Source organism: Astatotilapia calliptera, chromosome 16 (genome assembly GCF_900246225.1).
Source record: "Astatotilapia calliptera chromosome 16, fAstCal1.2, whole genome shotgun sequence".
NCBI lineage: Eukaryota > Metazoa > Chordata > Actinopteri > Cichliformes > Cichlidae > Astatotilapia > Astatotilapia calliptera.
Genome location: NC_039317.1, coordinates 21457966 through 21479557, shown reverse-complemented (window position 1 = coordinate 21479557; position 21592 = coordinate 21457966). Strand labels below are relative to the sequence as shown.

General features: G+C 40.5%; 4 protein-coding genes and 1 non-coding gene across 8 annotated transcripts; 1 reads left to right on the top strand and 4 right to left on the bottom strand.

Annotated features, from left to right (window-relative positions):
• Positions 1–458: 458 nt before the first annotated feature.
• On the bottom strand, positions 459–2421 carry hce2l1 (high choriolytic enzyme 2-like 1). The gene is made up of 9 exons (XM_026145737.1): positions 2288–2421; positions 2143–2194; positions 2004–2063; positions 1769–1921; positions 1551–1668; positions 1285–1463; positions 1106–1187; positions 895–1019; positions 459–807 (listed from the first exon to the last, which is right to left on the bottom strand). Exons 1-9 carry the CDS (start codon positions 2357–2359, stop codon positions 794–796), a joined length of 855 nt encoding a protein of 284 aa, XP_026001522.1. The 5' UTR covers positions 2360–2421; the 3' UTR covers positions 459–793.
• Positions 2422–3284: 863 nt separating this feature from the next.
• Positions 3285–6664, bottom strand: hce2l2 (high choriolytic enzyme 2-like 2). 3 transcript variants are annotated; one of them, XM_026145740.1, is made up of 9 exons: positions 6085–6664; positions 4808–4850; positions 4656–4718; positions 4412–4567; positions 4194–4311; positions 3884–4062; positions 3699–3780; positions 3473–3597; positions 3285–3387 (listed from the first exon to the last, which is right to left on the bottom strand). In XM_026145740.1, exons 3-9 carry the CDS (start codon positions 4687–4689, stop codon positions 3371–3373), a joined length of 711 nt encoding a protein of 236 aa, XP_026001525.1. In that variant the 5' UTR covers positions 4690–4718; positions 4808–4850; positions 6085–6664; the 3' UTR covers positions 3285–3370. The 3 variants fall into 3 exon arrangements, with proteins under 3 accessions (XP_026001525.1, XP_026001523.1, XP_026001524.1); XM_026145738.1 differs by lacking the exon at positions 6085–6664 and adding an exon at positions 4928–5407; XM_026145739.1 differs by lacking the exon at positions 6085–6664 and adding an exon at positions 5345–5407.
• Positions 5443–5515, bottom strand: trnak-uuu (transfer RNA lysine (anticodon UUU)). Its single transcript has one exon. It is a non-coding gene; the product is annotated as a tRNA-Lys (tRNA).
• Positions 6665–9801: 3137 nt separating the features above from the next.
• ankzf1 (ankyrin repeat and zinc finger peptidyl tRNA hydrolase 1) lies at positions 9802–14496 on the top strand. Of its 2 annotated transcripts, none has more exons than XM_026145235.1 (16): positions 9802–9946; positions 10305–10449; positions 10533–10654; positions 10727–10829; positions 10929–11140; positions 11246–11361; positions 11487–11640; positions 11958–12180; positions 12280–12378; positions 12501–12668; positions 12758–12904; positions 13018–13300; positions 13415–13526; positions 13617–13784; positions 13869–13939; positions 14056–14496. In XM_026145235.1, the coding sequence occupies exons 2-16, from the start codon at positions 10329–10331 to the stop codon at positions 14180–14182; spliced, it is 2226 nt and encodes a 741-aa protein (XP_026001020.1). In that variant the 5' UTR covers positions 9802–9946; positions 10305–10328; the 3' UTR covers positions 14183–14496. The 2 variants fall into 2 exon arrangements, with proteins under 2 accessions (XP_026001020.1, XP_026001021.1); XM_026145236.1 differs by lacking the exon at positions 9802–9946 and adding an exon at positions 10013–10190.
• A 99-nt stretch (positions 14497–14595) lies between these two features.
• glb1l (galactosidase, beta 1-like) lies at positions 14596–20655 on the bottom strand. The gene is made up of 16 exons (XM_026145237.1): positions 20454–20655; positions 19979–20148; positions 19726–19876; positions 18732–18792; positions 18570–18664; positions 18304–18484; positions 18156–18214; positions 17336–17457; positions 16456–16496; positions 16195–16313; positions 16041–16115; positions 15867–15956; positions 15634–15747; positions 15345–15476; positions 14982–15209; positions 14596–14854 (listed from the first exon to the last, which is right to left on the bottom strand). The coding sequence occupies exons 1-16, from the start codon at positions 20520–20522 to the stop codon at positions 14651–14653; spliced, it is 1911 nt and encodes a 636-aa protein (XP_026001022.1). The 5' UTR covers positions 20523–20655; the 3' UTR covers positions 14596–14650.
• Between the last annotated feature and the right edge of the window lie 937 nt (positions 20656–21592).

Below are 21592 nucleotides of genomic sequence, written 5' to 3'. Positions count from 1 at the left end.
ACATTGGTTCTCTTTCTCAGGGATGAAGTTCAACAAATCCAGACACAGATCTTCTCTCAGTGAAAATCACCTGTCCAGTGTCTTTTCCATTTGCACCTGGGACATTAATGGACTTGCACAAGTCCAAAACTACAGCGGCCCTGAGAGATCAGAGATATCAGCTTACTGTGAAATTAAATGTCAGTGACTTTGGTTACTTCAAAATGGTAATATGTTGAACATCTTGTTTACCAGCTCTTGACAAAAAATTTTTTTGCCTAATAACATCCACTGTTTATTTTTCACATATGTGAAGTTTATACTGTTTTCATTTCACGTATGTAAGTGCGAAATCATTTACTCTACTTTTACACCTGAAAGCAGTGTCTATTTTTTACAACTTGTAGTTTGTCTCTGGAAAATAAAAATAAACCATTAGCCATTTTTTATTTTTTATTTTTAATTTAAAGTAAGCAGAAGATAGACAAGAGCCATAAAATAGATTGGAGATCGGATACAATGATGTTACTGGCATCAGCGGGCACTTAAAACTGGTGAGTTTTGTTTTTGGCACTTTATTTATACTAGAGAAATGCAGCCTTTAGTTGTTATCTAGTAATTTATAACACCCCACGGCAGAAGGTCTTGAATCAATAAAAGCTCAAAGTGCAGACTAGACAGTGAAAATAAAATATACATTGCTATAGACTCAGGTTAAACCACTGTCGCCCAGATTATCATCTCAAGCTGAGAAGTTGTAATAAACTATTTGTGACATCTGGCAGGACATTACAGCAGAGGTTTCTGGATCCAGTTAGTCATCGGTAGCTGTAGTGAGAAACAGAGAGGAAATCCAGTCAGTCCTTTTCAAGTTTTTTTCTAACAACTGTCAGTTTGCTGTATAAATCTACCAACCGCAGTTATAGAGGATATTTATTTTATGAAGATCCATTACGCTAGGACCATCTCGCTGGCCGATGGGGATATAGGGATCTGGTTTGGGGATTATTGTTGGTCCGCCATCTTCAGAGAAGGCATATCTGTATCAAAGATGCAAAACATATATGATACAGTGATGCCCGAGTCTAAATGACAGATAATTATGTTGAATCAGAGAGCAACTCACCGTCCATAATGCATGACAGAGGTGTAGTCATATGGGCTGTTGAGATTGTTTGTCACCTGTTTCCTGAAGTTATGTATGTGCTCTGCCAAAAACAAAAAAACAAAAAAACACCTTCACACTCATTTTGTGAAAAATCGAGCCACTGCAATTAGAATGACGTAGTGATAAAACGTGCGAACCTGGCATGATGTTTTTCCATATAATTGTGACATAGTTGTCACGGTCTGATCGGGATTGCTCGTGTACGAAGCCGAGAGCATGCATGAATTCATGAGCAGCGATTCCCGACCACATGCACCCAGGAGTCTGCAGTGACAGGGTCTGGCTTCCCCCAGTCTGCCCCAGAAATGACCAGCAGCTAGGGAGGGATGCAGAGCACAAATTCTACGGTATGTACAATCATCACGGCACACTGTAAGAAGCCATAAGCAGGAGTCACGCTCACCCATATCTAGGCTGAACGTCAAGGAAGTTGCCTTCGTGAGTGCGGGGAACAAATTTAACGCATGTTCCAGCGGAAATGTCTTGCATTCCAGTTTCTATGGTGATTCTGTCCATGTCGTCTAAAGTTAGGGTGAAAGAATGCACAAAAAAGGCAGAATATGAAATAATAAAGGGATATAAGAAACCGGAAGCATCTCCTTAAGTCTTAAAGCTTCATACCATACAGTGGAGAGATGATGTAGGGTACATAGACAAATCCATCTACAGATTTAGGCCACAGACAGGTGTTGCCGGGGCAGGTTATGGCACTCCTTACATGAGAAACAGCAATATCGCCGTCCCTTATTGACATTCCTCTTGGGGCTCGTATCTCTGATGAGAAAATACATTCTTTTCAATATGCAGGGGAAAAACTGACATCAGTACAATTCTATGTAATTTACAGTTCACTTACTGCGATTGACCTCCAGGATTTGATCCATTGTGGTCATTTCATCATGCTCTATATTTTCCTCTGAACACAAAAATAAATATGGAATAAACAGAAAATCACTGTGAAAATGCAAGATGAGGTGCAAGGAATCGTGACCCACCAGAGAATTTCCTTTTCAACCTCACTTTCCCCTCGTGCACACCAGTCGAATTCTGTCGCACAAAAAATGTTGACATATTTCAGCTGCAAAGCATGACAAGACAAGAAAAAAGGAGTCTATATACTCCTCTTAATTACATACTTACTTTAACAGGTATTGTGTTCGCCTGGGTCAGCAAGCCAAACAAGATAACCAGAAGTATAATGGAAGAATGCATTGTTGTGTTTCAGGCTGGTTCACCAGTTTCAATCCAGCGCTCTCCTGATGCAGGAGCTAAATGAACTCCTCACCTCCGCTGAATCTATATACCCACTTCTCCTCCGCTGCTCTGTACTGATTGGGCCTCAATTCAGATGATGAAGCATGATTAAGATGCCTCATCATGCGGTGTGTGTAATTTACTCTAAATCCACTGCTGATCCATAACGGGTGGGCCTGATGCTGACCTTCACTTATGCCCTGTACTTATTGCGTGCAAGATTCAGCACTTTCAGAAACAAGGCACTTAAAGGTGTTTTTGCTGTCCGAGTTCAGCCCGACAGACCAGCAATTTGTGTCTGACTGAGCTGGCAACTAGTGATTTTGTGATATGCTATCAGATGATAACTGTCTTGGCAACGGTCATTTTTTGTCACACAGTTAAATATATAAAAACAAAACTTTATCCTTTTCCAAATATTGCTTCTATTCTTATCAAGGGGCTAATTTTGAAGGGCAGTGACGAAGCGAAGATTCTCATGTGTCAGCACTTTATGAAAACTTCCCTCGTGGTGATTGGACGAACAGAAGAAACTACTGCATCTTGAGTTAAGGTAGCACATTTTTAAATATAGAGAACATGTCTATTTATTACCAGAGACTTTGTTCTTTAACCTTCCTCATTAAAACAGATTCAGATCTCCTGTTTAATGTGATCAAGTCACCAGTTCTAAGATTCTTCACATACCTTATTACCCTGCCTCTGCTTTATTACTCTTTATCTCTTATTGATCTGTAATATTACTGTTGAGTGCATTACCACGTGTCTATTTCAAACCAGGCTATCTACTGTGAGACATATTTTTACATAAAGAGAAATATCCAATTTAAAACGCACAAACTTTCATGTACACCAAGGATTTGCTGATAGAAGGTTTGAATCAATCTTTATTGAAACTGTTCATATAATTCAACTGCAGTTTTGTTAAATTGGCCTTTACTCCTGGTTCACTTCCATTCAGCCGGGTCTCTAATCATCCATGTCATCTGAACAGAAAGACAGAAAGAAATTACATTTGTGACAGTGATGTGCAGTGTGTTTAGGAGTTAATTCAGGACATTTGGTACTAACCACAATTATAAAGTCTGTTGATTTTTAGCTTGTCAATGTGGCTGAGAGATAAAGCCTGGCCCAGCTGGATGTTGTTGTTGTCCTTTGGAAGGATGGTTGCTTCCCCACGCTGGGAGTAGGCATATCTAAACATATACATAAATATGTATCAGCTTATAAATATATTTTAAAATAAAGGGGGTAAATTATAATATTTTGAGTGATTAACAGATCATTTTTTACTTACTTTCCAAAGTGCAGAATCGAGCCATAGTCATAGGGCAGATCCAGAGTGTCAGTCTTGAACTTCTCAAAGTTTCTCAACCGATCTGTTGGAAAAATGAATTTTCTGTTTTGAAAATCGGTGCAGAAATACAGTTAAAGCTTTTATTCCCTTTCCACAATGCCAACCCCTGCACACTTTAAAATTACCTCTTGAAATATTTGGCCACATGATGGTGACATAGTTGTCCCGATCTAAGCGGGACTGCTCGTGCACAAAGCCCAAGGTGTGCATGAATTCATGAGAAACCACTCCAACCTGGACGCAGTTAGGGATCTGGAGAGACACAGTCTGCCTTCCACCACGCGCACCAAGGTAGGACCAGCAACTGGATTAACACATAAGAGGACAGAAGAGTAACTTCAAGTGGTGAATTCACAGCTGGAGAGGAAACAAAACCTGAATACATTTTACAAAAGGAATTTTATGTAATCAAACTTTCCACGCTTCAGCTCTCACCCTGACTTTGGCTGGATGTCGATGTAGTCTCTCTGGTGAGTCCGTGGAACAAAACGCACACAGGTACCTTGCTCTATGTTGGCCATACCTGTCTTTATCAGCATTGTATCCATGTCATCTGTTCAGTTGTTTAACAGGGGCGAGTAATTCATACATCATTAAAAAGAAGACTGTAATCCATTGCATGTACTTATGCCTCGAACGCTAAAACAACATACTGTATTCAGGTGAGAGGTTATATGCAATGTAGACATGTCCATCCACTGATTTGGACCACAGGCAGCTCCGTGCAAAGCAGATTCTGGGGGGTGTTCCGGAGGAAACAGCAATATCTCCCTCTCTGAGGGTGGTGGCGCCATCGATGATTTGCGTAGCTGATGCAGAAATCAGATTAAAGTTTTTTAAAAGCAAGTTGGGGAATCTGCAAAAGAAAACCCCTCAAGTAAAGTGTGTGCAACTTACCTTTAAGCTCGTTGGTTTTAATGATTTTATCCATTGCCGTTTCTTCATTGACCCCTCTCCATTCTTAAAAAAGAAAAAAACAATTTGTGAGGGAGTGTGCAGTTTTACGTCAGTCACAGTAATAATTTAAATTAAATCGAAGCTGAGTGCACCTTTGTAGCCAGCGGGACCCCACTTTTGGTTGAACAAAAATTTCTGCAGAAAGCACAGACAAATTTATTTACAGCTCTGTTCATGAATTCATTAAATTCAGCGGTCCCAAGCACATTTACCTGAGCTTGCACAGCTGAGAGACAAATAGAAACCATGCAGAGGAGTATAATCCGCTCCATCTTTACCAGTCAGGTATGCCTTCAGTGTTACCATTTGACATGCACTAACACCTAGCTTTATATGTGTTCCCACTGCTGTCCTTAGATAATACCCATAATTACCTCAAGTAAATAACAGGGCTGGTGTTAGCTGTTTGTGAGTGAGTCTAATCTCCAAATTAGTTTGATTCTTTCATAAACAACATCTGCAACAGTGGCATAATGTGAGGTCTCACTGTGTATAATAACAGCTTAAAATCAATGACTAGCTTTAAATGAAATGGTTTTAATGTCTGGCAGAAATTTGGTACAATTTTAGGCTTTAGGTGTGTACATGAACCAAGAGTGCTGTTTTCTTTCTACTGAAACTAAGCTTACCATCAGTTCACGTGCAATGCATGAACGCAGTTAATTTTAAATCATTACTAAGTTGTGCAAAATTTTTGTTGATAATGTAGAAGAAATAAAAACTCTGACGCCCGAACAGGGACTTGAACCCTGGACCCTCAGATTAAAAGTCTGATGCTCTACCGACTGAGCTATCCGGGCTCTGCTAACTCAGCCGGAAGCAGTATTTATAAAGAGGAAAAGCCGAGTTTCCATCCCAGTAGGAATTCTTCCACGTGAAAATACCAGCATGACCGCATTTTCTGGCCATACATTTCTAACCCAGGACGAAGTTTCTGCGGTAAGTCGACGCTGTTTTGTAAGCTAGCCTTCCTGCACATGACTAGCTACCTGGCAGCTACGTACACTGATGCTAAAGTTACTAATTATCAAGTAAACAACAGAAGTATTAACAAACTAAGATGCCAGTTCGTTAACAGAGCAGGATTTGACTTTTTGCCAGCAGGCTAGCTGTGAATTACGGCATGCAAACTTTGCAATTTGCAGGAGACGCAGGAGCAGGTTAATGAGCTGCGGCGTGCTATCGAAGAAACTAATCGTGAACTGGAGAAGGTCCAACAGAGAAGACTGCATACTGAAGAAGAGATAATTAAACGGTACACCGCCCATTTACTTTAGTTTCCAATTAAATTGGGTGCATGTCACGCTTAAAGTGTCCCAAAAAACCTGATATTGTCTCAACCCGTATAATGCTTCCTGTGATGTGATACCAGATATCGTCGGTGGGTGCACTGAGGTGCACAACAGGCTGTTAGTGTAGATTAATCGACCAGTCTATTAGGTACACCTCGTGTCTTGAACTGCTCCCTCATGCAATCTAATCTAATCGGCAAACTCAGTGCATTGGGCATGTAATTCAAGTTTCAAGGTCAAGCTGAGCCGCAGAATGGGGAAGAGAGGTGATTTTGAAAATGGCACAGCTGTTGGTGAGGAAACTCCTGATCTACTGGGAATTTGCTCCTCAGCCAGGAGTTTGCAGAGACTGGTTAAGAAAAGAGAAAATCCACTGAGTTTTCTGGGTGAACATGTCTTGTCAAGGAAAATGGCCAGACTGTTTTAAGCTGACAGCAGTAATTAAAATGACCACTGATTACAGCCAAAGTATGCAGTAATACATCTCTGAATGCACAGTATGTTGAACTGGAAGTAGAATGGGCTACAGCAGCAGAAGACCACACTGGATCCCACTCCTGTCAGCTAAGAACAGGAAACTGAGACCACAGTTCACATGGGCTCATCAAGCGTTGCCTGGTCTGATGGGTCGCCATTTCTGCTGCTGTAAACAACATAAAAGCATGGATCCATTCTTCCTTCGATCAGTAAAAAAAATTGTTTTCAGGTAGATGCTATCCAAACTTGCTCGGGGTGTTTTTTCCTTCTTTCTTTGTTTATTTTTTTTTTTATAGTAATCAGTGACGTTTAGCTTTCCCAAGTCTTAACTTGGAGTGTTATCCAAACTATTTAACATCATTTCTTCCTCCAGGAATATTGTTGATGAACATAGAGACACATACAAAGATTTCCCTCATGTAGGTCTATTAGTGAACGACATTCATAAGCCAGCTGGCGTTAAAAAAAAAAAAAAAATTAATTAGTTTGTCTGGAGTAAAGATTTATCTCTTGTATTAACTTGAAATATAAACACACCTCGAACTTGAATTCCAATATAAGTTTTTCCAGTGAGGGACAGTAAAGGATATTTCTATTCTTAACTGATCACCTTCTGAAAGGTATAGTATTTTGTCCTTTAGTTAGGGTACAGTTAGTTAGGGTTTAGTTAGTTGGGGTTGGGTAATATTTCCACAGATGCTCTGGTTGTCAAAAGCAGTGGACAACTGTATGCTCATTCTGTTTTGGTTGCGCAATCGAGCCTTTCTGGGAGAGTTCAGACAGTGACCATCTAATTGCTAACAGTGTCCAGATCCCAAAGCCCTTACACTGAACAATCAATAATTATTTCAAAATAATAAGTTAACGTAAAAAAGAAAAAATTACCTACTGCCCATTTAGATTTAGTCAAACAGTTAATTATGCATAACCAGGTGTGATGTTTGCCTTTGTTTCTAAATGTGTAGCCCTTACATAATGTATTTGCTGTCTTTCACAGTACGAGAGAAACTGAACGGAGAGTGGATTTAATGATGGAAAAAAGCGAAATCGTTAATGCACTGCAACAACTGGGTCATCTGCTCCAAAGTGAGATGGATCTCTTTGAACAACTAAATAGCCAAAGCTCTCCAGACAGGTATTCCGAAGTGCTGTGGGCAAAACCGAAGCAGACGCGACATGTGCAAACCTACAATATATATTTTATATATTTCAGGAGTGAAAGGCTCAGTTTGCAGGACCAGAGTGAAAGCGCCAGCATTAAGGCAAGCCAGCTTCTTGCTGAAATCCTGGAGGTGAAACAGCAGCTAGAAGAGGTTGAGGATCGTTATTCAGCGGGTATGGGGATTACTCACAGAATACGTACAGAATTTACTGTATACAGACATGGAGTGAAATGTGCTCTCTCTCTGTCAACAGGTCAAGCTTTGCTCCCTGGGCCAACCTACAAGTTGGAGAGAAATCACACGAAGCAGTGACTTACAAACACTGTTATTTTAATAAGTACAATAAAGTGTATATAAGTATTTTTAACAGCTAATAAAATATTCATTTTTATCTTTTAAATGTATTTTATTGTTTCTTAAATAACAGTAAAGGGGATGATTCTGCAGTGAATATCTCCAAAGCTTCTCAGCTTCTCATTACTCGGGTGCTTCACATAGTCACAAATGGTCGACCTTCTCTATGCAGTGATTAAATAAGATGACAAATATTGCAAAATGTTTATGCTTATCTCAGTTACAGTATGGAGGAGATTAAAATTTCTCATGTCTCATGAGATTTCAGTGATGACAGAATTGACACACTGTCAGCCATTTGCAATATTTTGCAAAACAAAACCTTTATTCCCTATTTTCCCCATTTCATCTAGTCTTCATTAAAACCCAAAGATATCATGTCTGGATGACATGTTTCTTTCTTCCATCATAATCTAGCAAACTGATGAGGGTGTGGTTGGGTCAGTTTGAACTGCTGTAATCCTGGATGCATTGACAGCTCAACTTTCTGACCCGTGACTGCAAACAAAATAAAAAAAAACTCAGATTTCCTACTTCATAACTAAGGTTTTGCAACCCCAAATTTTGTAGTTTACATAAATCCAGCAGGCAACTTGCATAGTAGATACAAAATCTTTCTGTTTTTCTTAATATATAATACATTACTGTATGTTGTTGCTCACAGAAAATCAACAAGGCAATCTTGGAGGCTCGTTTCCATGACTGGGAAAAAAAAAAAAGTTTTTGCATCCATAGTTAATAAATTTAAGTTATTATCTCAAAAATTTGAGAATAACTTTAAAGTTATTTTGTCAGACGTTCGCTTTGGTAACCCAAAATTTTGACTTATGGATCAAATTTCTTTTTCAGTGGCAGAAGCAAGCTTCCATGCAGTTACAAAACTGCAATGCTGGAAAAACTTTCACACTCTCCACATGCTCTCACTTATAGCAAACACATGTTCAATCCTAAGTTCCTTAGCTGGTTAAATGCACATGCTGATGACAGCTTCAGCAGCTGCAACCAGGCTGCCACAGCTGAGAGCAAGCTGCAAAATCATTCAACAGTCACGCTATATGTTCTTCAGGAAATGCTGTCTATAAAAAAACCAGACAGTGAAAGGAATTCTTTTCTTTTTTTTGTACTGAGCAGGATTTTTGTTTTTGGTTCAGAAACAACGGCTGACTCTTTGGGCTCACAAACAGCTCTTTGTGTTGTTTACAGCAAGCTCTAGTTGGCCCTAATATCCAGATGCTGCAGCAGAATTTTGATTATCCTGTACAAACTATTTTTAGTTTACTGTTCTTAGCACACCTTGGTTGTAACCAGTCATTATTTGAGTTATCATTGCTTTGCTATTAGCTTGAATCAATTTGGCGTTTCTCCTTTAACATCAGGTATCAGCAAGACATTTTCTTACAGAAGACTGACGCTCACTGGATGGTTTTTGAAACGTATCTAGATGTAGTTGGTCTCATGTGATTGGCCGATTAATTATGATTATACATAGTCAATGATCGGTTCAAAATGTGTACCTAATAAAGTGTCTGTAATCGCCTTTTACCATTAATCAGGCAGATTAACTCAACTAACTGTTTTATGTAATTTAGAGTCAACTTTGTTTGTTTTTTTATTCTTAAAACACAAACTAGCGTTTTAAGTTCCATCAGTACTTTTGTTTAAGTACTGGTGGGCTACGTTTGTAAACTATTAGTAATTATAAAGAAAACTTGTGTATGAACTGAATAAATAGTGTAATCTGTCATGTAAATGTCTGCAGTGATATATGCACGTTGCTGAAACGCGGTGAAAGCAGTTTGAAAGGAAAGATCGGCTAATTTACAACCTTTGGTCTTTGAACGCCACTCGCTGAAGCATTCATGACGCTCTTGGGCTTCCGTAGAAATGTCAGCGTAATCACATGTTACCCTAAGGTTGGCTCAGCTTTTTGTCAGTTCCTTTTATGGTAAGTCGTTTACTATTTTCCCAGTAGTTCATTGTAACTTTTAGTAGTTGTAATGTCCTTAAAGTCCCGTTTAAGGAAGTGGACAGAGTCGGTGTTTTAAATAGATTGTGGCTGAACGTGTCGTTCAAAGAGCACACACTTATGTTTACATTAGCAAAATTGGGTTAGCCTTGTAGATCAAAACTGTCACTATAAATATAGGCTTGAGGTTGTTGCCAGCTGCTCTTATGATTCGTGCAGGAGAGTAAGTGTTAATGATCTGGTTCAGTTAACTGTCGTGGATCTGCCCCAGCCAAACACTATTTTAGGGGATCGCCAGCTACAGCTTATAGCAGGTTTCTCTTTCTTTCCATTACAGATGAGATAAACCAACCAGCAAACGATGACTACCCGCAAAGATTGTCGCTCCATCTTTGATTTGTGCTTGAATGATGAGGCTTTTGGATTGAGAGAGGTGAACCCCGTCCTAAAGGAGGGTGTAATTATTGACCTCGCCTCAGATTGTATGTATGGAACACATATGATGTTGTGGGGAAAAAGATGCCCAGTTTATTCAGTCGTTGAATAAATGTCTTTCCTCACACAGGTGTGGAAAATAGAAGTGCTGAAGATGACAGGCGAGAAGGCGAGTCCAGCCTGGTTAGAGAGGTGTCTGAGAAGATGGTCTGCTCAGCCTGCAGATGTCCCTTTATTAACCGCGAGGAGCAGGTAACCACGCAGTACTCTACAATCTGTTCATGCATTGAGAACCGGTGCCTGAACATGCACTTTGTGTTGCAGAGGGAGCACTACAAGCTTGACTGGCATCGGTTCAACTTGAGACAAAAGATGGCCATGTTGCCGCCCCTCACAGCGGAGGAGTTTGAGAGGAAGACGGGTGCAGGTGAGGAAACTGGAGTAATACACATCTAAGATGGAGTTTAACTAGGAAAAAAAGGTCTGAAGCAGTTGGAACAACTGACCTATTGTTGTCACTTTACAGGAGACTTATCAAGTATCTCGGGCTCAGAGTCCGATTCAGAGGACGAAGACTCGGACAGCGATGCTGGAGTTAAAAGCAGAACGGTCTCTGACAAAGACATGGAGAGCTCAGGTGAAACTCCTTTAACAGCTGGTCGGCTCTCCAGCAAGTTGGTTTTCCAGAACTCAGTGGGAGATTATCTGTTAGTCTACCGCTGCATACTTAAGGGAAAGGTGAGGATCAGTCCAATGAAATCTATAATCTGTTAAAAAAAACAAAAAACAAAAAAACCACTTTAGATTTATATAATTTAATATTTTGTCATTTTTCCTGAAAAGTTTCAGTTGGATGACGAACACGATGCAGGATCCTCTCTGAAAGCTTTAACAAAGAAGACTACGTGGGTCATTCTCATGACTGGTGGAGGTCATTTTGCTGGTGCTGTATTTGAAGGGTAATTTTTTATTTCCCTGCTTTGTATGCTTTCATATTACACATTATGGCTGAAATTTAAAGCACAACAACACAGCCGATTCACAGAGATGTGAAGCGTCCAGCACAATGTATTTTATGTTCCAGAAAACAAGTCCTTCTGCACAAGACCTTCCACCGATACACAGTGCGAGCAAAACGAGGCACTGCCCAGGGACTCAGAGATTCTCAGAACCGCAGTCACGCACCAAAATCTGCAGGAGCTGCACTGCGACGACACAATGAGGCGGCGCTAGTCAAGGTCATACTGCGCTCCATCAGATCGCCTTTTGAGTGAAAGCCATGCCTTATCTGTTCTTCTTCATAAAGTTTGGTTGATGTTTTTCAAACAGTGGCTATAAAAGCTCAAGATTCCTTTGGCTGATTCATTAGTTTTTCTCCTCCAAGAATAGATCATGTAGTTTTGTGAGGTTGCGGTAGTGTAGCCATGGAGCCAAGTATTTCGTTTTGGCTATGTGGTTAAATTCTCTGCCTCACTCATAGGATGACGTAGTATTCTTTTTTTATTTATTTTTTGTTAACCTGGATTTTTATTTAAATTTTTTTAACTTTTTGCAGGACATTCAGGACCTTCTTGTAACCTGGGCCGAACACTTGAAAGGGGCCTCTAAAATATTCATACGAGCTCCCAGCTACAACAAAACTATCTTTTTTGGTGGTCGAGGAGGTCCCCTTGATAAAAAAGATCCCAGGATCTGCACAATCCCCTTTGCAACACGCAGGGCAACTTTTCGAGAGGTACAGAGGGTACATGAGGTCCTTTCTACTGTTCATGTGTATGGTAAGAAGCACGAAGTGCTTGAAATAATAACATGTCTCCTGCACATGTTTATGCAGCTTAGGTATATTTATCGCACAATCAGTAATATCTTATTTTCAGGGAAAGACACAGACATTTCTGCAGTCTTCAGTCCAACTAAAAAGCTGTGGAAAAAAGCTGTTAAACCCACAGCAGAACTAAACACAGATCAAGAGAAAGGTAGGTTTAAGATGTTTAAACATGGTCTGTAAGCTCTCTGTTGACCTCGGTGGATAAACTATAGCATCAAATAATAATGTTAAACTTAGTAAACCTGACTGCAAATTTATTGCTTGCATCAGCTGAAGAAAACCGCGAAAGCACTGATGAAGAAGAGTGTGGGGAGATCCAACTGGAGATGGTGGAAATGACATTAGGAACACTGGACCTCAGGGAGTGTGAAATCCATCCCTCCAGGCACAAAAGGAGGAGGAGACGAAAGAAGGAGGAAGCTAAAATTCCAATTGAAGGTAGATCTGATCAACTATCTCATCGCAGGTGGAATCCAAGGCATGCTAGTTTATTACTCAATTGTTCTGCAAAATTTATGAAATACCAGATTCATTTGGGACTGATCCAAAGAGCATAGAAGCAGAAGGTAAAGAAGAGGAACTGCCAGAGGCTACACCAGTAGAAGATCTCCCTCAAGAAGTGCAGTCAAAGAGCAAGAGGAAAAGGAAGGTACAGAGCAAGAAACAAGTGGATGGTGAGTAGGGGTTTAAATCTATATTTTTCCACTTGTTTCTCAGTCTTGCAAAAGCTGTGTAATGCATTGTTTTCAAGTGTGAAAACTCAACATTAAGCTTTCTTTCTTTATAGATGTTGTTGAAGAGTCATGTGAGTATAGCCTCAGGGATGCACTCTTTACTGCCTGCAAGGTTGGGGATGTGGAAGCTCTGCGCACACTCCTCCAGCTCCCTGTGGAAAAGTCAGAGGGTCAAGAGCATTTGGAGAGCAAACTTTCTGATGCCTCAAGTCCTCATACTCTCCTCAATAAACCCATTGATGCTTCAGGGTTCACATTACTGCATGTTGCCACAGCTGCTGCACAAAAGGCAGCGATCGGCCTCCTCCTAGATGAAGGAGCAGACCCCTCCTGCAGGTATCAAGAATATTATCGTCAAGCGTTGTAAAAGTGTGATTGTGTAGCAGGTGAAGTGAACACAGTGAAACCTTGCCCAGGTTTAATTACCATCTCTACATTATTCCTTTACAGGGATAATAAAGGGCAGACACCGTACATCGTCGCCCCTGACAAAGACACAAGAAACGTCTTTCGGAAATATATGGGGGATAATCCCGACAAATACGACTACAGCAAGGCCCAGGTAAGGTTAAACTCGTGCACCTTTGAACATGTATTGCATTAAACGGAAGCTGGTAATTTGACTAAGTGTCTTACTCCTGTGCAATTAAAGATCCCTGGGCCGCTGACGGCAGAGATTGAACTGAAAAAGATGGAAAAGAAAAAGGCCCAGAAGGCCCAGAAAAAACAGCGAGAAAAAGAGCAGAAAGAGGAAAAGAGGAAACAAGAGCTGGAGGCAGAGGAAAAGAAGCAGTTTGTATCTCTGACTGATCGTGAAAAGGTAGGTTACTGCTAAAGGTCTGCAGCTGATTCCTTGTAAGAGGCTGTTTTTTGGAAATGTTCATATTTGGCTTATTGATTATAGAGAGCTCTGGCAGCAGAGAAGAGATTTGCAGCGCAGGTTGCTGCAACAGGAGCCAGCATCTCTAATATCAAGTACGTCTCTCAAGAGCCATCCTCTCGCTGAGCTAATGCATAATGTAATAGCAAGTTATTTAAAAGCTGCACTGAAATACGGTGTGACTCTTCTGTGGGTTTGTCTTTGTCAACAGGAGGTGCTGGCTGTGTGGGGAGTCTCTGCTTGGGAAGATCCCTTTTCAGTACCTGGATTATTCATTTTGTACTCCCCGCTGTGTTCAAATGCATCGGAAAGCAAATGCTCCTCCAGGAAAGACCTAGTGTCCATCTAGGAACTATTTTACTTGGAGAGGAGTCTACCTCATTAAAAGTACTGGTTAATTTGGCTTTTTTTAGGCTTTGACTTGCCTTAATTTTATTGTGGCAGGTGATTTTAGACACTCGGATACATATACTGTATGTAATAAAATCAATGTACAATTTATTTACAGCATCTGTAATCGGGCAAAAAGAAAAGCAATAATTAAAAACAACAGTCAGCATATATTTCTTTTGCACAGGCTTGGTGAATATTGTAACAGCAAGTAATTGAGTGTTTAGTGTTTCTGTGTCAAAAATTAAAACTGCTGACATCAGATTGTCTCATATGCCATAGAAATACTGTTGTGTAGCAGCTCCTTCAGGTGAGATCATTTGTTCAGAGTACTATTGTGCTTCAGTTAGACTGATAATTATTTTTAGAGCTGCAATGTGAAGAAAATGTAATACTTCAAAATTCAGTGGGCTCCGTCAAAGCTTTTTAGGCGTGATGTTGAGCTGAGGTCGGTCCATAAAAAGAACCCTCGAGTGTCCTGGAGCTCCTTCCAGCTCCAGCACCGTGATGTTGTTGGGCAGGGTGGTGCTAAGCAGGGGTCCGGGGACATAGACAGTCTGCTGAGGCCCTCTGGCTGGCCAGTATCGTCCCAGGTTCACACCATTAATCCAAACCTGACCCTGATGAAGGAAAAAGAAACATCCAGAAGAATACAGTTATTTTATTCCTTGCTAGAAACGTGGGGTAAATAAACAAAAGAATAAAGTCTGCCAGGTCCAGAATGTCCCCAAATATAGTCAGCATTACCTTAGTCCATTCATTGAGCTTGAGGAAAGTGTCCCATGCTAAGCCGTTGGGCTGCAAAGTCCCCATGTAGAAGGTTGGTCCACGTGTAGGTTCTCTCCGAGGAGCAGGGTCAGACTTTCGGCTGTTGCCGTGAGGCCATCCACCAGTAACGGCTCCGTCAATGTCCAAAGGGTAAATCTTCCAGTCAGTCAGAACATCTTTACCCAGGATCAAGTTGCTCAACAGGCCCTGAAATTCACACAATATTTACCATTTAAAACCCGTAGTCCATGGTTTTACTTGCTGCAACTTCCAAACAGCTGCAGGGAAATGTATGTTTTTAAATGCTTGTACTCTGCTTGCTTGCTCTATTAATTGCCTTGCCTTGTAGTCATTGATCTTGCTGCCAAAGTTAACCCTGCCCATGTTCTCTACGAGGATGTCCAGTGTGTCCCCCTGCTGTCCCGTGACATTCATCACCAGCACAGTGTCTCTCTCTAACAGGCCCTGGAAAACCTGTTCAAACGGTTGTATGTTTCCAAAAGCGTGAACTGATACAACATCATTTATATTTGAAACTTCACAATTTGACGCAGACAAACAAGCTCAGATTTAACCTACAACGTTTTTCCCCTGACGAGGACATCAACAAAAGTTCACAGTCAGGCCTTACCCCATTGACGGACACATATGCACGGTCATGAACCCCATTCAGTGGAGAGATAAGTGGTGTGGGCTCTGAGAGGTTGTGCGGCAGTGTGGTCCGATATAGCACGTATCCATAGTACTGAACACAATAGACAACACAGGTTGCAGACACAACAGTCTAGAAGTTCTCCATGGTTCAAGAGTTACAGTGTTTCTACAATAATGCTCTCCCCACTGTTTCCCTCAGACACCCCATACCTGTTTCACCTCTTCAAACGTAATAGGATACTGAGATTTGATTGGTCCCAGAGGTGAAAGGGTGTTCAACAGGCCACTAATGTCCCCAACCTGTTAAAGTGACACTTTTTTGAGTTTTGAACATTTTTAAAAATATTTCTTGACATTGGGATTAATTTCCTGAACTGATCCTACCTTTTGCAGGGTCACAAAGCCATAGACAAACTTGGGAGTTGCTGGTGGCATGGGGCCAGAGGGAATCTCTCTAAACTGATGGGAAATGGTGATGAATTAATCATGGATTAATCAGGACATCAGCCTTAGCAGGTGGCTGTTCAATCAGTTCTACCTGCTTTATGACATCTCTAATAGCCAAGAGCTTCTCTGTGGGGTCTCCTGCCTCAGTCAGCGGGGCGTCGTAATCATAACTTGTGACTACTGAGCGAAACCTGGTGTCATGATCAGCACCTTAGTGAGAACAACAGAGCGTTACTAGAGATCACTAAACTGCAAACTGAGCTTTTATCTGCCTCTAAAACATGAAAACTGTGATATAATCTGGCACTGAGACAATGAATGAATGAATACTGAGATTCTGTCAATAAGTTACCATTCCAGTAGCCAAAGTTTGTTCCTCCTTCAAACATGTACCTGAGAAGAAAGAGACGTAGAGTGTAATATCAGAGGAAATTAGCAGTGGTGTCTTAAAGGATGAGGTTGCTGGCTTTTATTTAATCCAAATTAAAGGATCCCAACGATCATTACATTGATTGCAGTGGCACTGTGATGTCCTTTTAGCCAAATTTACCTAGCTTATCCGAAAACTATAAGAAAACATAATCCGTCCATTTTCTTAACCGCTTATCCCCACAGGGTCACAGTGAGGTTGTACACCGATGCCCATTTTAGAATAAAACAGGTGGCAGTAAAAGTATCTACCTCTCCTTATGTCTGTTAATCTGTCAGCTTAATCCAGTTCAAACATTTCAAAAAAGAAGGCCTGTCATGCCACACCGTGTTAAAGATTCTAATGTGTGATCAGTGTAACACTTTTGAGCCAAAGGCTAGTCTTGGCTCTGTATGATATGAGTGGGAATCCCTCCATCAGGCACAGCTCTGGCTGTGATCACAGATTTCCCACCTACCTCCTGTTTCAGTAAATTCAAGTAAATAAGGAATATTTTGAACTCTGGATCATGCAAAGGTTCTCTAGTATGGTATAAGGACAAAGGCATGAAGTAGGAAATGAGTAGCTGTAAATGGACAGTGGCCTTTCGCTGTAATTTAAAAGAGAGGTATGAAAATCCGCATCTTCAGTTGGATTCAAACATGACTCATGCCACTGATACTGCAGGTAAGCTCATAAGCTGGGAAAATAAACCAGTTGTTGTGGTTGTTGGATCAGGCTTTTACATTAGTATACTAACACAGTTTTATTATTTGAATGTGTTTCTACAGAGAGGAAGATTTGGGGGTTTGTGGAGACATACATGTTGATGTTGGCCCCCATGGTTAGCATTTCTCCTAGCACTCTGCTGACCTTCTGAGCATCAACCACAGCATGCTGATCTCCCCAGTGATCCAACCAGCCAGTGTAAAACTCTGAGTTCACCTGCAATGTAATTTAAAACAGTTTTATCACATATACCTGTGAAATCATACGAGCGAGTTACAAATTCATTTTTACTTGTGAAAGAGGTTTTAACTATAGTACATTATTGACATAATAGCAGGTGGTGGAAGTGCTGCACATGATTGCATTGCATTCAAATATTGTGTCCACCTCACTGTGCCTTTCTTTTCTCTAACTGCTTTGACTCCACCCCTGCTGGTCATGTAAGATAGCTGTCCTACCTGAGCCTATTATGAGGTTTGTCTTTGTATGAAAGGGGACCTTTAAGACAAAGACAATTAAAAAGAAAGTTGTTAAAGGGGAAGTCGTCCAGAACGAGACACACCTAAAAAAGATTTGTTTTAGAAGGTGATGGAGAAACACCCTGAAAGATTCATAAGGATTATTTTGAACTGTGAATCATGCAAAGCTACTCTAAGTGTATCCAGGAAGAAAGGTAAAGAGCTCAGCTTTTCCGTTTTAAATCATTTCTATATCAATCAATAAATTAAAAGTAACTGATTAGTAATGCACCACCACCCACTGTAAACATCAGCAGAATTTTTTTCTGCAGCTTTTTTAATTGAATGTCATTAGAATACACAAGTGTACATAATAAAATGGCCAGTGAGTGTGTATTGTGTATATTCAGCCCCTGCTTCTTAGGATTATGTTTAGTGAATAGATATGTAACGAACCAGGGGTCCTCGAGGTTCAAATCGTCGTTGCCGGGCGAAGGCTTCAGTGATGTTGGTGTCTGAGAAAAGAACATGTAGAAATAACAACGATCTCTAAAAGAACAAGAAGATGATGTTTTATCTTTGGACACCGTCACACAATACCAACCTGTCCCAAAGTCTATTGTGGCATATAATCCTTCCAGAGTCCCACATATCATTTCCTTGTTTGTGTTTCCATCAGTGGTGAACAGGATGACGTCCTCGCCCAGAAAGAAGCGGAAGAGAGTGCGCAGGTGACGCATGTAGTTGTAGTCACAGCTGTAGTAACTCCCATATTCATTCTCAACCTGCATTTAAGATTGTATATTTTCAAATCCAATAATAATACACTAACTCTTAAAAAGCTTTATAGCGACCCACTTAGAACTCTACCTGGACAGTAATGATGTTTCCCCCGTTAACATAGAGCCAAGGTTTCACTTTGGGGAGGAGAACAGCAAGCCAGTTGCTGACTGCCTGCAGGTAATCTGGGAGAAAACAGATAATGTTCATAAAGCAATACATTTCAAAAAGGGTCATAGGTGCATGTTTTACCTGTGTCTGCAGAGCGCAGTATGATGTTTGGCTTTTGAAGTAACCAGGCAGGCAGTCCACCCTGCAAGAGAAAATTAGAAGAGAATGAAGGCAGAAACGTGGGCAATCATGTGATTAGCCAGCCTCTTTTATCTCACCACAGGGATTTGGAGAGCAGTGTAAAAAAATACCTCCACACATTTTAACTTTGTATTTTTAATATATGAAATATGGCATAAATGTGTGCATCCTACTACAGTTATAGTAATATATACCACCAGCCACTTCATTAGGTGAACCTGCTCAACTGCTCATTAACACAAATATCTAATCAGCCAATCACACAGCAGCAACACAATGCATTTAGCCACGTAGACACGGAGAAAATGTCCTACTGAAAACCAGACTGGTCACCAGAATGGGAAAGAAAGGTGATTTAAGTGACTTTGAAAGTGGCGTAGTTGTTGGTGCCAGATCGGTTGATGTACTCTGATTTTACAACATAATCATGACTACAGTTTACCTGTAAGCCGCAGTTCTCTGGCCCATCAGAATGACCAGAGTGCTTCAAGCTTATAGGAAGACAAAAGTAACTCAAATAACCACTTGTTACAACCAAGGTATGCAAAGAGCATCTGTGAACATGTAAAACAGATTCACAGATTAAGCAGTTGGGCATGTAAAGACCACACGGGTGCCACTCCTGTCAGCTAAGAACAGGAAACTGAGGCTACAATAAGCAGATTGTTCAAAACTGGAAAACAGAACATTGGATAAATGTCGCCTGGTCTAATGAGTACTGATTTCTGCTGGATGGTAGGCTCTAAACTTGGTTTAAGTAAAATAAATGCTTGTATCCATGCTGCCTTGTATCAACAGGTCAGAATGCTGCTGGTGGTTTAATAGGGTGGCGTTGAGTTCACTGTACTCAAATGTTCTCCACAATCACCAGACTTCAATATCTCAATCCAACAAAGCACCTTTGGGATGTGGATGTTATGACCTCTGTTCTCACCATTTCCCATTCAGCACAGATGTACGGTCCAGGACGCAGGATGACCAGCAGACCCGTCTGGTTGGCCAGATCCAAAAAATGCTCCAGATCTCTGTCTCCTGTGAAGTTTTGAACTCCCTGTACCGTTTCATGGAAGTTCCAGGGCACATATCTGTGTATACAGACATGGTAAATGTACAATGTTTATAAAGGCCAACAAACAATCCAGTTGAAAAACATTTATATTTAAATGTTTGCGATGGGGTCGGCTTACACTTGGATGGCATTCAGTCCAGTCATGTACATCTTCGCGAGTCGGTCCTTCCAGTAGTACCGTGGGATTCTGGAGTAGTGGATACTCCCTGAGATGTACTGAAAAGGCTTCCCATCTTTCAGGAAACAGTTTCTTTTGTAGTCTATAGAGAAAGATCTCTCTCCAGAGGCCTGCAATATAGTCACGGTAACTGCTATGAGAGTCAAAGTGCTGATAATCTGTCTATAACTTCCACTGCATATTTCTCAGGACTGAACTTGGGTAGCAGCTTGGGCAGTTATTAATGATGCTGCGAGAACAACTGTAGGTAAACTATGTATGTATGCACATATAAAAGGTTACAGAAATTATATATAGTTAAAGTTATATATTTTTTGCACGAACCTTTCAAGGAAGTAGAGAGAGGCAGGGGGGAAAAAACGAAAGATCAGCTGACTGAACTACTGTAAAAAAAAAACTTTAGTTTCATTCTTACCAAATTTCCATTCACATCTGAACAGGCAAGAGTCAGTGCAGCGAGGAGTAAGGCAGCAGCAGCAGCCATGTCCGCTGCCTACCTGTGACGGTTAAACCTAAAACATCTATAACAGCTATAGATGCAAACATATACAGTCTTCTTTCACCTCACTCCAAGTCTATTATTAACAGGGGGAAGCATTGAGTCAACGTCCTCCCCGCTTCAGTAGCACTACCACGTGATTTTTATTTAGTCATCAGCTGGGTCCTAAAGTCTGTCGCTTCGCCTCAAAACCTGTTCTGGCAGGCCCCTTTTTGTCATCACCGTTATCAGTGAGACCTAGTAGTTATTATTTTTCTCATAAATAGAGACATTTAATATACTATAAATATCTCAATGCTTAAATTATAAATGAAATAAAAATAAACAAGATTAAATCTTGATCCAAATATGTCAAGCACACTTGGAAGTTAAAAACAGAGGCGAAAATTCAATGTGGTTATAGATTTTAAATTATAAAATTTAAATATCAGTAGCTAAGTAACATAACTTTACTGCATTCCTGTGTGTATACCTGTCTATTGTTGGGGTTATTTACACATGTGAACATATAAAAAACACAAAAACGACAAAATAGAAGTATGTAAGTCTGTAACTGTGCAGGCTAAGTGGGAATCCTGCCATCAAAGCCACCCTATGACGCCTTGCTTTTAACAACATGCTGTCATACTATGTATTATTTAGGCTGAGAACAATTCCCTTTGTGTTTTGCATGGCAAAATAACAAAGCAGCCAGTTCAGGAACGGGTAGCTTTATTATAGCTTTAGGACCCCACTCCTAAAGCTATAAGCTCTGTGTCCTTGTGTCTTTTCACTGGGTATGAATGATAACTGCATGTCAACCAGTACTAACATCTACATCAGTGGAATTATCTTTTTTTTTCTTCTTTAAAAAAATAAATAAATAACAAAAAAAAAAATTAACCTTTTAATTTCCTCTGGAAAATTTCTCAGGCACGATGTTGGTGCTACAATAATAACTTATCAGGAGCTATCTGATAGGAAATATACCCGTGTTATAACTTTATGTTCCTTTAAGGACACTAGATGGCGCTGCAATATATGAAGAGCTGCAACTGACGTCTTATCTGGTTAAC

What these genes read in the sequence shown, in the direction of transcription:
- hce2l1 (XM_026145737.1), bottom strand. Translation starts at nt 2,359, where the DNA reads ATGCATTCTTCCATTATACTTCTGGTTATCTTGTTTGGCTTGCTGACC. An exon ending in GTTGAAAAGGAAATTCTCTG is followed by an intron (nt 2,064 to 2,142) that starts GTGGGTCACGAT and finishes TTTTGTGTTCAG; the next exon opens with AGGAAAATATAGAGCATGAT. An exon ending in CATCATCTCTCCACTGTATG is followed by an intron (nt 1,669 to 1,768) that starts GTATGAAGCTTT and finishes CCCTAACTTTAG; the next exon opens with ACGACATGGACAGAATCACC.
- hce2l2 (XM_026145738.1), bottom strand. Translation starts at nt 4,987, where the DNA reads ATGGAGCGGATTATACTCCTCTGCATGGTTTCTATTTGTCTCTCAGCT. An exon ending in GGGTCCCGCTGGCTACAAAG is followed by an intron (nt 4,719 to 4,807) that starts GTGCACTCAGCT and finishes TTCTTTTTTAAG; the next exon opens with AATGGAGAGGGGTCAATGAA. An exon ending in GTGGCCAAATATTTCAAGAG is followed by an intron (nt 3,781 to 3,883) that starts GTAATTTTAAAG and finishes TTTTTCCAACAG; the next exon opens with ATCGGTTGAGAAACTTTGAG.
- ankzf1 (XM_026145235.1), top strand. Translation starts at nt 10,329, where the DNA reads ATGACTACCCGCAAAGATTGTCGCTCCATCTTTGATTTGTGCTTGAAT. An exon ending in TATTGACCTCGCCTCAGATT is followed by an intron (nt 10,450 to 10,532) that starts GTATGTATGGAA and finishes TTCCTCACACAG; the next exon opens with GTGTGGAAAATAGAAGTGCT. An exon ending in TTCTACTGTTCATGTGTATG is followed by an intron (nt 12,181 to 12,279) that starts GTAAGAAGCACG and finishes TCTTATTTTCAG; the next exon opens with GGAAAGACACAGACATTTCT.
- glb1l (XM_026145237.1), bottom strand. Translation starts at nt 20,522, where the DNA reads ATGGCTGCTGCTGCTGCCTTACTCCTCGCTGCACTGACTCTTGCCTGT. An exon ending in ACTGCGCTCTGCAGACACAG is followed by an intron (nt 18,665 to 18,731) that starts GTAAAACATGCA and finishes GTTTTCTCCCAG; the next exon opens with ATTACCTGCAGGCAGTCAGC. An exon ending in ATGGGGGCCAACATCAACAT is followed by an intron (nt 16,497 to 17,335) that starts GTATGTCTCCAC and finishes CTTTCTTCTCAG; the next exon opens with GTACATGTTTGAAGGAGGAA.